This window comes from Ambystoma mexicanum, chromosome 7p (genome assembly GCF_040938575.1).
Source record: "Ambystoma mexicanum isolate Mex_15411 chromosome 7p, UKY_AmexF1_1, whole genome shotgun sequence".
Lineage (NCBI taxonomy): Eukaryota > Metazoa > Chordata > Amphibia > Caudata > Ambystomatidae > Ambystoma > Ambystoma mexicanum.
The window spans coordinates 922,824,786-922,839,780 of record NC_090939.1 but is presented as its reverse complement, the minus strand read 5'-3'; the positions used below and the strand labels follow the sequence as shown (position 1 = coordinate 922,839,780).

Below are 14,995 nucleotides of genomic sequence, written 5' to 3'. Positions count from 1 at the left end.
TGAAGATACTGATTTTGGTTCACTTCCCTCTTTCAATGATTCTACCCATCAACGTCTTATTGTTTGCTTATCCGCTGTTAAAGTTTGGATGTCTTGATGTTTTCTTTGTCTCAATCCAAAAAAGAAAAATAGAAATTCTCTTGCTGCTTCTCCTAGGATTTCTTCTTTCATAACAAGTTCTACATTTCAGTTTACAATTTCTCACAAGGCTTGTAATTTGGGTATTGGTTTTGATTCTTCTTTTTCCACTGTAGCCTGCGGTCTCTGCTGTAGTCAAATCGTGTTTGTATCTTTTCAATATGAAAGAAATATGTAATTTCCTTACTTTCTCCTCTTCTAAAACTGCTGCAAACTATCGTCATAAATCATCTCCACTATTGGTGTTCCCTTTATGTCGGTCTCCCTAACTGTGGTCTTTTTCCTCCACGTTCCATTCTACACACCGTGGTGAGGACAAGTTCTTCCTTTCTCCTCTCATGTTTCACCTTACCTTACACATCTCCAGAGCAGATTCAGCAATGTTTTGAATATCAATTTCAGTGTTTAGTGTTTAAAAGTGTTAATATTTTGCTCCTTTGTATCTGTTCTTTGATCTCGCTTAATTCTTTCCTGAAATCTCGGCAACACACTTTGTTCCTCATCCTCCTTGAGCTACCTCTCGTTTACTTGTTTTCCTTCATGCTCCTGAGCTCTGAAATTCTTATTCGTTCCTGTTCTTCTCATGCTCAGTTTAAAAACAGTCTGAAGAATCAAACTACAATCTGTCTTTCCTGGAATGTCATGTGAATTAAGACCTTGATTTTGCTGGCATTTTTACTCGGTTTACTCAAATGTAATTTATCTTGATTGTTATTCGTGCAAAGCGCTTTTGAAATAAAACTCAAAAATATCAGCTTCTGGCATCATTAATTCCCGCAAAAATGTAGTCTGCTTACTTGAATTACCCACCCACACTAATATCCCCAATTAATCAAAAGTTATAACACCACCCCACAAAAAGCTCCATAATAAATAACCCCTTTGAACTTACTGTGGTCATTTATTATGGGCATAATTAGGATGTTTGACCCTGCCTCCCCACTGACAAACGTATTAGTGCAAGTGAAAAGAGGTCTGTACTAAACTTCCATATTAACTCGTACCAATACTAATACGGACATCATTTAGGAGGTTTGAAGCTTGCTGGGTCACATAGAGCCATCTTAAAAGAGCTAGATTCATATTTCTGAAACACAACCACAAGGGACCAGTGATGCAGAACAGACCTGAATAGAGTGATCTAAATAGGAGACACAAGCGTGGGCTAGCGAGGGAACCATTAGAGGATAGCTCACTTTTGCCAAACTTTAAGCAAATTGTGCCACCTGTTGCGGGTCACTGTTGAAGTGGGTTTTGCCACCCTGGACAATGCATAGCATTGCGGGAATTATTTAGTAGGAGCTTGGTTTACCGCTTGGCACTTTTTCACTTTGGTAGAAAAGGTTGTAGACCAGGGGCCAAATCTGACCTTCATACCCCCCCACTCGACATGAAGACAGAGAAACAATAGATGTGCCTCAGTCTTTGGCCCATTACCGCAATCATCAATGTATTGCAGGTGTGAAAAGCAATATTCTTAGACAACCATTCAGACAATACCCACCAACTGATGATTTGGACAACATGGAATTGATAACAATCGATCAGGTCGACTGACTGGGAAGTCAGAAACAAATGACATCACGACGTAGTCATGTTTATACATGAAGCACATATTCATCCATTCATGAAGCTACACAGACGTGCGCTAGTTTATTGCATAAAGCACATGCTTATGACACACTTAGGAACAGGACGAACACGTATGCATCTCTCTATATGCATGACTTTTGCCAAAGCTGAAACCACAAGACGCACATAATTCATATATTTAGCTTCCAAGAAAGGAGACTGGTTCGGGAAACACAGACTAACATGATCGACGCCGCTCAAGGCGAGTGAAACAGGACACCTAGCCAAGTAAAAAATGGAAGCAGAAAAATTCCAGCTACCGAGATAGTGAGCCACCTGCAGAAATTCAGGCTAAAATCCTCATAATTACAGACGAAAGGGCTTCATTTTGTGGTCTCGACACACGTGACCCAGAAAGAGAAGACTGTCCCAAGAGAACGACAGAAGATACAAGTGTTGCCCACGTTCGTTTCATTAACTGACTGCACTCTCACAGGCTTGGGTAATCAGAGAATAGCAACATTATCGAACGCTTCATACCTCCATGTTCTTTCTCATTACCTTGAAGAGGTACATTCAGTCGGAAAACTGTCTAGGGTCCAAGGGCTACATTTTGCCCAATCCAAATTCCCTTTCAAATGGGAATAGCATTTGTTGCAAGGGCCAATGATCTTTCGGTGACCCTGCAACATTGTAGACGGTGCTAGTAGAGGCGGTCCTAGGAGGAGCCACTGGAAATGGCTAACCAATCACAAAACTAACCTATGCATTCTTTATATATAACTTACCCAAACTGTCGAATACAAATGTCTGTTGGGTTTCCAGAAGAGAACGTGGATTTGTGACATCAAACCGGAATAAAACCGAATGACATGCTTGGAAGCTGAGAGCTCTAGATGAACCTTGTTTTTCTGGTGTGATCCAGTTATGCTTATTTACTAATAAACGACAGTCTCGGAGGATAGCTCAGCAGCAACATTCTCGCCTTGGAAGCAAGACAACACAGAGCAACACAGGTTCGATCCCCGGGTCCGCGCTTAGCGGCCTCTGGGTATTAAGCGCATTATCAATAACCCATCATATATCATATCAGTAATGTTGCCCATGGCTGAGTCCTTCGTTCTTGTGGCTCGGAGTTTCGGAGGGACCCAAGTATACTCTGATAGTAATCGGGGTGACTGCTAGCGGATCTCGGCCACGCTATACCAAGTATTGTATGGTTTTTGCAACCCAAATCTGAAGGCCGGGAAAAATTTCAAAGTCATCTTCTGCTATTTAAAGTCTTTTATTTCGCGCTGCTAGAAGGACTGTGGCCAAGTGTGCATATTTCAAAACATTTCAGTATCACAGAGTTTGATGGAGCTCACGGCTCAGGGCGGGGTCACAGTGACCTGTGAACCCTTTTGACAATTTAGTGCTTATTGAATGAAATGTCCAGTAATAGTTTATTAATCAGCATTGAGGTACATCCCTATATTCTAACATTCCATCATCGAAGGTGGGCTCCAAGTCTTGAACTTTATCGACAAGGTTATTTAAACTTGCTTTACAGGCTGGACTGTTTTTGGTGAGAGAAAATAAGCAAAAAGGGCGAAAATAAAATGATGTACAAAGAAGCCTGTGGTATTTTTCCTTGTAAGAGCTAGGAACAAATGGTTTGCTATGCTGAATTCCCCAATTTCCTGGCTTTCAGAAACAGGTTGAGTGGAAACGAAAACAAAATATTTTGATGTGGTTATCATCAACTGTTTTGTGAGAGGTAGGCGATTTTGGCCATTTTTGCCAATTGGACATGCATGGACGGAATGGAAGAAAATGGTAGGGAAGCCGAACTGGAGGACAGAAAGGCATATATTTCTGAAAAGTAGACAAAATTCCAAGTTTAGGAAGGAGTGATTTGCGTAGGTCAGGCAACAATTAGGTAGGGGAAAATGCCATAGATGGGGGAAAAAGCGGGAAATTGACCGAAGAAAAAGGTATGTGTTGGACATGGTTGGCTCGGTACGGTAATGGCTTCTATGAATTTTGAGAAAAGCAATGCTTCGCTACATTCCCCCAGACTCTTGCAGTTAGGAAAGCACACATTTTTTGTAGTGTTTTACAAAACAAGCAATACCACAAGCCAAACACTGAGCCATGGTACACAGGAGGTTTATGCTCACGGCCTGAACAGACGCACTTAGCATGTGTAAATCGGGACAACCAATGTGGTGAGGAACGGAAAGCATCCATTTTTTGAAAGAGCACAGGCAGACCTTTTCAAGAATAGGTGACTTGTGCAGGTAACAAAAGTGTATGGTGCGTAAAGTAGCGACTAAATCTAGGCCACATTTGGGAAATGAAAGGGTTGTGTGACAAAGGGCACCAGCAAATGGATCAAAACGTTATGAAAACCACACAAACACAACAAATGTTATACCTTCCTGCGTTCCCACAGGTGTCCCGATGAAAACGGTACCTCGCATGTTGTGGGTGCACCTACCTGGGCGCCAAGCGGAAAGCCTAAAACACAGGTAACCCCAAGTCTGTTTCGACACCTAATTTGACACTTTCTCCAGACAAGCACACCATACAGATATGGGCCTCGGGTGTCCAAGCCACCAAGGAAAACAGGGAAATGGGTGGCCGGGGCACCTCATGCAGGCCTTCCTGGGCCTCCTACTAATGGCTGTGTGAGGTACACCCTCCCCCTCCATTTGGGGTGGGGGGGAGGGCCCCCAAAAATGGTGGGACAGGCCCCCCAGTGGGTGGGACAGTAAGGTTTGGGCAACCCGGCGCCAGATTGGCACACCAATGTGCCCCTCTGCGCCAAGGTAACTTTCGTAAACAAAGACAAAAATGGAAAAGGTACACTACACTTTAGGGCGGGCTGAGGGGCACCCTAAACCGCCAGGTAATTTTCTAATGTACTGGGGGGTGACCCTCTACCCCCCCCCCCACCAAATGCAGAGGGGGCATCCCATGCAGCCCTCCCTGGGGTCAGATGCCCCTTCCTAGGAGCAGATATCTGCCCCCAGGGAGGGCTACAAGGGGTGGCCCCCCTTTCCACTTGGTGTGGGAGGGGGAGGGCCACCACCATTTAAGGGGGACAAAAAAATCCCAGGCCCCCCCCACCCCCATCCCTGTTGCTTTCCATTTATTTTGAGTTTCTTTTTTTTGCCCCCTTCCCTGTACACATATGTGCCCCCATGTTTTGGGGGGGGGGGCGAGGGCTGCTTACTGTAAGTAGCCCCCACCTCCCCTCGCATTCAAAGACATCCCTGTGTCTAGTGGGCATTGCTGCCCGCGCATCGAGCGCTCTGCACCCAATCCGTGGGCAGCAATGCTGTCACAAAGGGTGTCATTGGAAAGGGGAGAGTCTCCCCTTTCCAATGACACCCTTTCTGACAAAATCCGTGGCGGCTAGGGCCCCCAAACCCCCTCCCACTTCCAATTACGTTTTTTTTAAATGTTGCTTTTTATTTTGTTATGCACCCACCCCTGGGGGCAGATGGTCACCTGTCTGCCCCCAGGGGTCATTATATATGTGCCCCCATACTTTGGGGGCCGGGGGTGGGGTGAGGGCTGCTTACTGTAAGCAGCCCCCCATCCCCCTACGTCACAAACGTTTCCCTGGTGTCGTGGGCATTGCTGCCCGCGCATTGAGCGCCCTGTGCCCAATCCGCAGACAGCAATGCTGCCACACAGGGTATCGTTGGAAAGGGGAGGATCTCCCCTTTCCAACGATACCCACCTCGATCTCTGGCTTGAAATACAGCCGGAGATCGAGGGGGAGAAAGGTAAAGACTCGCCTTATATTTTCATTGCAGCAGCCCGAAATGCCTGCTGCGGTGAAAATTACTTTCAATTTCACGCCGACGTGCATTACGCACGCCAACGTGAAACGGAAGGTAATCCAGCCTCCAGTAATCCAGCAAAGCAGGGATCACACAAAACAAGGTGCCAAAAAGGAATAGCTATCTCGTCCTTGGCACGTAAGGTGTTAATAAGATGTAAAATGGTTTATTTTTCTTGGAAGAATATATCCTTCAACAAAGATTAACCTGATTTAAAATCAACTGGAATTCCCCAATTTGATACGATTTTATTTGTATCGTGCTCCACTAACCCTGAGGCTTAAGGGCGCCGATATACAGACAAAATACAAAAATAACATTAGGCCAAAATCGATATACAAAGCGAAAAACAAATTAAAACAATTTCAAAAAGGAGGAAAACATAATAAATGCCACACCTATAATCAAAAACGTACCAGAAAAGAGACAGATCAGTTCACAACAATTCTTAAATTAGTAGGCGAGGACGAGTCCTGTAATTTTATAACCCTATTCAGGAACGTAGGGAAATTGCTAAACCCACAACCTATAATTATACAATCTTTTTGGTCAATGGAGCACCAATTGTCAATTGTAATTCTACGCAAGACTTTCAAGTCCTTAGTTCTAACACAATTGGGCCCCTATTTTTTTTAGAGCCAGGCTAAAATGTTGTTGAAGGATTCCCTGGATGACTCGGCTTGGCAACGTTGGTAATCACTTTTCTAGAGTTCAAAACAAAAAGCTCTGTAGATCAGGGTCCAAAATCCTAGCCATAGTTCCTTTTCTTTGTTGAATATCCTTAGATAAGGAGGGGGCCGGTAGAACATCCAGTTTAGGAGAGGGTAGAGAACCTTCCAGTAAAATCTCGCCCACTGGGCAAAGAACAGGGAGAGCTACCTCTGCCTGCAAGGCCGGCTCTTCTTCGGGAATCTCTGTGGGGTCTGTTTGACAGCCCGAATGGGACCCCTTCTGAACAGAAGTTTGGGAAGCCTTTTCCATTCTTTCAGGTACCTCTTGACTGGTCTTCTGGGAACCTGACTGATGTGAAAACAGAAATTTTGGGCCCAAGAAGACCAACCATGACTGAAATTCCCCAAAGTTTAAACATGCTGCAAGGTCCCGCAGCATCTGTTCTCTACAAATCCACCATTTCTCTGGTGCCTTGGGGTCTCCTAGGATCCTATCCATTCTTTCTACCATTTCTTCGCCTGCATATTCTCCTTTACCACTTGGCTGTACTGGCTGGGTTTGGGCACCCACAGGATCATTAGCTTCTCATATCATCCCAATTCCCTCCATTGGCTGTGTAAGAGTCTGGTACATTTGGCAGTAATTGCAGAGGAATAGGGGAAAAAGAGGGCTGACAACACTCTTAAGGTCTGTTTTAATGGACAGAAGATTGGTGAGCAAAAGCTGCTCCTTCTGAAGTTTTTGCCTCCTTTTGGCACTCATTGCCAGGACTTCAGATAAACGGCTGCCACTCCTGTGGCAAGCTGGGAAAGGGGATTGTGGGGAGAAATCTGCCCTGCCCTTCCCATGACATGCTGTGTACAAGCAGTCCTTGCCCCGGGACCAGAGACACTTTCAGGGGTTGAGGGCAAATCTATGCCCTTATCCCTGCTAGGCATGGTATGTGACATTGTACCAGTTGTCCCACTAGGGAAAAAGTATTTACAAAACCCCACAAACAGTAAGGCAAAATGCAGTTAAAACAGGAAGAGTAAAGAGTGCTTAACCACCGTAGCTGCACTTAACTTGTGCAGACACTGAGCACCACGATGAGTGGATGGGCACCAGAAGACAACAAGAGGCTGCCGAGCTCCCTCTAAAAAGGGCTGTAGGGAAAGCCCCCTAAGTGCAGCTCACAAAACTCGGATGACCCAAGCGGTCATTCCGGTCTCTAGCACCGCCACCAATATTGATACCGGCAGAGAGAGAACCTCTACGGGGCTGGGAAGTAGAGACTGCAAGCTCACCGGGTGCAAAGGATGTAGCCCGCAGTAATCCTCACCGTCCTTCTTTGGCGTTCATGCCGTCCTGCAGTTCCCCAAGCCTCATGGCTGAACTCAGTCACGTCCGAGTTCGATCTCACTCCTCCACGCCGCACAAGGTTAGATGAAGGCTCGCTACACTGGGAGAAAGCTGCGTCTGGCTACACCACCTAGAACGGTAGCCTCCTACAGCAGCAGTTCCCAGTCTCAATCATGCAGCCAACACTGCCAGGGGACCACACTGCACCACTGAATTCTTTGGCGTTGAGTGACATGCCCCAAAGTAGAAAGAGACCAATATACAGATGCATGTTAATCTAATTTCCGATAATCAGCCATTTTGTAAACTCAACTGCATGAAGAAAAACTGCTGAAACACAAATAACCCTATGAAGCAGACAGACAATTGGCTAGAATTATTGTGGGAGAACATCAAGACTAACAATTGAGCAATCATTTTTGCAAAATCAGTGGAAGATGTTCAAGAAACAAATCTGCAGCAAGCTTTCAGTTTTTGCTAATGGTCTAAGCTTTGCTCAATTACGGAAGGAGAGAAGATAACAGATTTGGAGAGATCAAGATTACAAACCATGAATACCTTGGGCACTCATTTTTGCAAATGAATGTAAAGTAGATGAAAACTAATGATCAAGGTACGAACTCCCCCAAGACAGGATCGGCTGGCAAGCAAATAGGCAAGGTTTACTCTTGCTGCATTGTTCCTAGGATATGTATGTAGAAACTTTGAATTGCTTGCACTATTGCCAAGGTACACCGTTTCTTTCAAATTTATTTTCTCCCCTACACTTTGCAACAGTGTCTCAAAGAACTTGGAAGCAAATTTAAGGCACCATTTACAAACTATTTGAGAGCGGGTGAGCCGAGAGTAAGAAAGCGCGTGCCCAGAGAGAAAAAGCGTGTGCCCAGAGAGAGAAAGCGCGTGCCCAGAGAGAGAAAGCGCGTGCCCAGAGAGAAAGCGCGTGCCCAGAGAGAGAAAGCACGTGCCCAGAGAGAGAAAGCACGTGCCCAGAGAGAGAGGTTCTTATTGAACTTAAAACCAGGCACAGGTAAATCGGATCTCTCATAAGTCGTTGCTATGCCCCAGACTTCCTTTGTCTCTCAAAATAAGCACAAGACCCGGTAAAAGATTCTGAGAACAATTTGCCTGGACCAAATTCTCTGCCTCCACAGGAGAAAGTGGTGTGGTCTGGTAGAGTGCAGTACTAATAAAAAGGCCCCTGAACTGACCACAGTGGGGGGAAGAAAATCAGTAAAAAAGACCAAGAACATCAGTCCAGGTGGGGGGAAGAAATAAAAGAATATGAAAACTGTAAATAACAAGAGCATGGTGTTCATTTCGGAGAAATTGGACCATTTATGAAGCCTTTAAATGGACTGGCAACAATAAAGACAGGCTACGGGTCGGCAATTGTGTGTAAAATGTTGATTAGATTTGGAAGAGGTGGATAGCTCAGTGGGGAACAATAGCAATTGTGACATTGTGCTTACAGATCAATCGGTAGCACAGCAGAATATTGTGCTTACAGATAAATCAGTAGCACAGCAGGACACTGAGCAATTAAGAGAAATGTCTGTTGGTTGGGTGCTATCGAGGGTGACAAAAAGTAGCAATCTGGCAACAGAGCGGGATGGTGCAACTGAAAATATCCATACTTCTATAACTCAAAAGATCCCAAAAAGGGGTAGTGTACTTACAATTGTTAGTATGGGTGATAGACTGAATAACCAGTGTGGTTTAATTAAACCTGGTGCTATAGCACAGAAATCAAATGGCATGCAAACAGATCATAAGGACTCCGATTGACATTATAGGAATGATTATGGAAAATGCCCAAGCCTGTCCAGGGTAATATTGAGGGAGAACTCAGAAAGAGGGGACTGATGAGTACAGTGCCAATCTGCCATCTACCTCAGGTTGTGAAAAAAAGTGTCGGTTGGAATGCATGCAATTCATAGTAGTCTCAGGTTAGCCAGGATTGCGAGGAGTCTCTATTAGTTTCCGATAGGATTCATGGTCTGCAAGAGATTTATTTTTTTCAAGTGGTGACCCCAAGAATAAAAGGAAGATTTTCAGAGATCATGAGGAAGGGTGCCTCATGGGCCCAGGATCGGACTGAAAAGGGGGAGGTGGAACGGTTAACTCGGTGGCACCATTTAGGGCCCTGGACTTTGATTTATTGAAGGGAGCTTTGAGCTCTGCACATGAGGAATGCAGTAGGTCAGCGGAGCATACGTTGGAGTCTATTGAGCTGACCAATAAAGGATGCGCTAAGACCACAAGTGGGATGAGGGGGGCCGGAGACTTTGAGACACGAGTTGGGGTAGAGAATGGGTGGAGTTTGGAAGTCACCGATTCGGGAGGGTCAGAAGGCATCCCACAGGCACTTTTGAAGACCCCCACAGGCATCTTTGATAGTTCAAAAAAGGTAAAACGGGGCCATAAATGACTAGGTTGTCTGTCAGAAATAGGGTTACCCCAACTTGAGGACTGGGTTCAGAGTAAGATGCTATGGAAAATGTTTCAAATGTTTATAAAAAAAATGTGGTTGATGACTATCAATTAATATGGTGTATTTTCAATGACTTATCTGCTTAAAATGTTACTGTTAAAGAATTTTATAATGTGTGTATGTTTAATGATCTGCTGCTTTGGCTCACCCTAGTCCCTTTTTGCACCTAGTGTTTGCTCATGTTGTTTATCTCGTCTTTTCTTGTTTTGTGTATTGTGTTTGGGGACAAGTGTGTCAAGTGGGGTTGGGATATTCTGTATTATTACAACAATATGATATGTTTTGATTCGTTTGCTATGTTCTCCTTTTGCAAGATCTCTCATTGGATTACTTACGTTACCATGTTTAACTTGTATTATATTATGTCAACACTGTTGAATACTGCTTGTATTTGATGGATTGAAAAAGATAAATTAATAAAAACTCCAAAATATTAAAAATAAAGTTACACATGTTGAATGGGTCTATGGAAGGTGACCTTCCAGGTAAACCTACTTGGCATCGGGGGACAAGTGATTCTACTTTGGACTACATCTTTGTGGATAAAGGGGTGCTTCTGGTGAGGATACCTCAAATTGTAGGATGAATCAAATCATTTGGAATAAGGGTTCTATTGAAAGGTATAATAACTGTGGGAAAATTGTTAGACAACTACACCTTTGAGTGGAAACTGAATACATTTCATTTGAGTCATTATGAAGGGTTACTCAAGGATACTATGAGTAAGGTTTTCACTGGACAGAAAACTGTTGAGGAAGGGTTGAAAAAGACAGGAAATGTAGCCCTATTTGATGAGGCAGGACATTACACTGATTAAGGGTAAGAAGTTGAATTTGGTTAAAGAGGGGGAACAGATGAAAAGTACTAGGCAGAGATTTAAAAATTAGGCTCATAACCAGTGGGCCTGTTTAATGCAGCAGGACGCATTATCTATGCTAACTATTCTTAAGAGTAAAGACTCATGTCATTTTTGGAAAGTAGTGAACAATGCAGAAGGGTGGTCAGAGGTGTGTTAGAAACGCGGTGGGGGAAATGGAATGGGTTGTTGATCTCTATTCCATTAAAAGGCCCTTGCCTAGAGTGATGGAGAATGTGCTGCCATCTATGTAGCACCATGATACTGTCTACCAGATTATTGGAAGATGCAGTAATTAAACAGCTCCAGGCCAGAATAGATTGACTAATTGATTGCTTAAAGGGGGATTCCATGGCATGGGCCACCATTCTTTTTTTGCGGTTTAATGAGGCTGTGGCCAGTAATACATTTGCGAAATCCTGACAAACCTCTTTTGTTATACCCATCTACAATAAGGAGGGTTGTATCATGTATCCCTGCAGCTACCGTCCGGTGACTATCCTAGATGCAGACAGTAAAATCTTTGCAACTATTCTGCGGTCTCATTTAGAAAAATGGGTCACGGAGGCTGGTATGCTTGAGCCACAAACTGGCTTCAGGAAAAAAACACAGAACTGATCTTAATGGCTAGGTCCTCAGCCGCTGAAGAAGGTAGAGGGGAGAAAGTATGAAAACATCTATATGGCGGTGAATGGATTTGATGTCAGCTTTCAATTTACCAGGCAACATTTGTGGTGGAAACTGCAGAAGTGGGTGGTATACCCTCAGATTTCTTCAATTCGTTATGGGGCTGCATGAGGGTAGTAATATCCAAGTCCGACTCAATAAATCTGGTGCTTTAGCCAGTAGAATCGATATGAATACAGGCATGATGCAGGGGTGCATTCTGGCCCCCTCCCTCTTTACCTTATACATATTGGACATGGGTGAAATCTTGGAGAAGTGTACACTTAATTCACTTAGAATTGGATCTACTCGAATAATTTGGCTCTCTTATGCAGACGATCTTTATTTTTTAATTGAACACCAGTAGGTTTATAGCATCTGATTAGAGGGTTTGTGGATTATCCTTCGCTAAACTGCCTCAAAATTAATGGTGGGAAAACATTTTAAGGCTTGACAGAGGAAGGAAGAGACATTATTTTGCTTGGCAAGTTGGTTAAGAAAGGTTGGAGATAGTGAACAGCCTGATTTAGCTTTTCTTTCTTCTTCTGGCATGACCTAATAAGAAACATATAAAGGCTTACCTTAAACATAAAGTGGCACCCCTGATTGCACAAATGAAGATCTTCAAACGCAAATATTGTAGGTTTTTGCTGGCACCGCTGATGAGGTATAATAGGGGGAAGTTATCCCGAACATAATATATGGCATTAAATCGATGGAGCTGTGGGTAATGGATATTTTGGAAAAGGAGAGCCATATGTGGCGGAAAGTCCTGTGTATTCCAAAAATGCCATAAGGTACGATCTAGATATCGGTTCAGTGGCTGCTATAGCACCGTAAAGATTAACACAGTTATATAATAAATTGATTCAGCCACCCCTGACTCTTTATATGGCCATTTGGCCACAGCCGGGATCAAGGAAAAAGACTCATGGTGAGTATTTTGTTGAACATCTATCAAGACTTTTTAAAAGAGATTGCATGTACTACTGAGGAGCTGAAAATTGATCAGAGTGACGCTTTCCATGTATAGGTATGATTGGGTCAGGACAGAGGAGAGGTGTCACGAGTATGTCTCTTAATTATCTAGGGCTGGAACATAAACAACTTGGTCAGATGGACCCCTACTTAAGATTATTTCCCTGTCCAGTGGCACACTGGGACTTTTACAGATTCAGATGGAATCTTTTACATATAGTTGAAATTTTACTAAGAAAAGTGATACAAGAGGTGCTGGGTTCTGCAGATATTGTAAGAAAAAGACTGTAGTGGAAACTCTGTAAGATTTTGGTATTTATTGCCCTAAATTTCTGCTAATCCGTGTGATGCACATTAAGGAGTGAGCAGTTGTGGTTAAGGATGTTGGGGGGCGGAGGTCCAAAACTTCTGTGTCCTTGCCGGGGATACGATTTGTTAGGAGTTTAAATTTAGAAAATATTTGAGGTACTATTTGTTGGAATTCGAAAACTGTTATTGTGGAAGGTACTGCGTTTACAAAGCTATGTGAAGACTGAGTGCAACTGAATACTGGATAATGGTTGTTTTTCACTTTGTATTCTTCACTTTTAAAATATGGATCTGATCTGTGCATTTGTTCCCTTTGTTTTAAAATTTTGAATGAGAAGGTAATACATTATTTACTGTATTAGGAGATTGTATTTTTGTAAAAAGAAATGTTATGTGCATGGTTAATTTAAGAACTAAAAATCAATTGAACATTTGTGGAAAGAGTTAACATCATTTTAGAAAGATATATTGTTAAGGTTTAAATACTTTCACTTTCACACAATAAACAATTAGAAAATAAAAAATAAAAAGGTTCTGTACAATTGTCCAAGCCCTCGTTATCTCTCACATACATGTGGGAAATACCCTCCTTACTGGGCTTTCTGCCACACACCAGCTGCCCACTCAAAGCAGCCCACCTAATTATAGGTGCCCGCAAATTCATCCGTATCTCTCCAACACTGCACATGCTTCGTTGGCTCCGACACCCTGGCAGGATCATATTCAAAACTGTATATATATGATGTGTATATATACATATATCACCTATAAATCAGCCTCAAATGGAAAGCCAACAAAATTGGCAGCTACATTTGACACCTCTGGAGGCTCTCGCACCTCACAAAGCAAACATAACAAAAGGTTGGAGTCAAAACTACCCCGTAGAGAGAAGATTTGCATGCAGAACTTGAAATGCCCCTACCAGGTTCCAGTTCTGCAGAACACTAAAAGCGTGGCTCTTTCAACACTACCTGCCGGAGGAATAAAAATCCATTTCTCACTCAACCAACAGTACTGCGTTACTGTATAAAATGCCAAGCCCAATTCTGGCACAATCCTGTTGTAAAGTGTTCCCACTGCTTCCGAGTTAGGTTTGTGCTAGAAGCAATTCAATAACAAACATGTGTAGTCAGATACATGTAATGTTAAAAAAGACTCAAAGTTAGTTGTGGAAAGAATGGGGATGGGTTAAAAAAATTTTAAAAAGGTATTGTGGAAGTGAGATGGAAGGTTTGACAGGTATAATTTTTTTTTAAATGCAAGAATTACACAAAGGTAAATTCTTAAAGGCTTTACTAATTTATTTTGATTTAACAATTTTAAATTTGTAACATATGAGTTTGTGTTAGAGTTCTGAAAGGTGGTCCTCCAAGCTGGTCTCGACCTCAGCAGGGGATGGGGGTAAGGGGGTTTGCAGATGAGAGCAGACCCAGATTCCAGTGTCTCCATGTATATCAATGGGACATGCTATACTAATGTCTCCAGGTCTCTTGCCTCTATCCTGCCCTCTCTACGTGGGTCTCTCTTCCCCATAAATGGATGGGAATGGGGAAGAGACACGGTGGGGCGGGTAATTCCCCTCCCCCCCTGCCAATAGAACCTCAAGGAGTCACTTTCCCAGACCACCAGAATCTCGCGCCCTGCCTCAATGGGTGCTGTACAGCAATACATTCCGCTTTAAACTGAGGGCTTCATATGTAATTTGCATCTGTAATCCACCAAAATCCAGTGTTCGTGAAGATTCCCATCAGCTTTGGTTTTTTTAACAATGTATAGGGCTAGAGGACCATAGAAAGACAAGCAGTCGGCCTTTGTTAAAAATAATGTTTAGACAAATTGGGGACCATACCTGTACTCTGGCTCTGAAAATCGGCTTGCTTTTTCCAAACATGTAATAAGATCTAGAAAAAACACAGAATAGGTAAAAAATGTGAATTATAAAGATCAATCAATGTTTGTGAGTTTGAAATTGCACACTATTTGCTAACACAAAGAACATATGCATTTTATTTTTAATGTTTGCTCACTTGAAATGGACTAGACAACATGTATGATCGGAATATGGACTTTATAGGCCATTTTAGAAAGAATCTAATGATGCTGTGCGAGTCTGGTTTTAAATTTAAAATGTTACAC

At 43.0% G+C, this 14,995-nt stretch overlaps 1 protein-coding gene across 1 annotated transcript in view; it reads right to left on the bottom strand.

The window, feature by feature from the left end:
* Nucleotides 1-14,995, bottom strand: part of DCBLD2 (discoidin, CUB and LCCL domain containing 2) — a 621,557-nt gene that overhangs the window by 251,913 nt on the left and 354,649 nt on the right. The window contains exon 4 of the mRNA XM_069637211.1: nucleotides 14,709-14,760. Coding sequence (XP_069493312.1) covers nucleotides 14,709-14,760 — 52 coding nt within the window. The remainder of the gene's footprint in view (nucleotides 1-14,708; nucleotides 14,761-14,995) is intronic.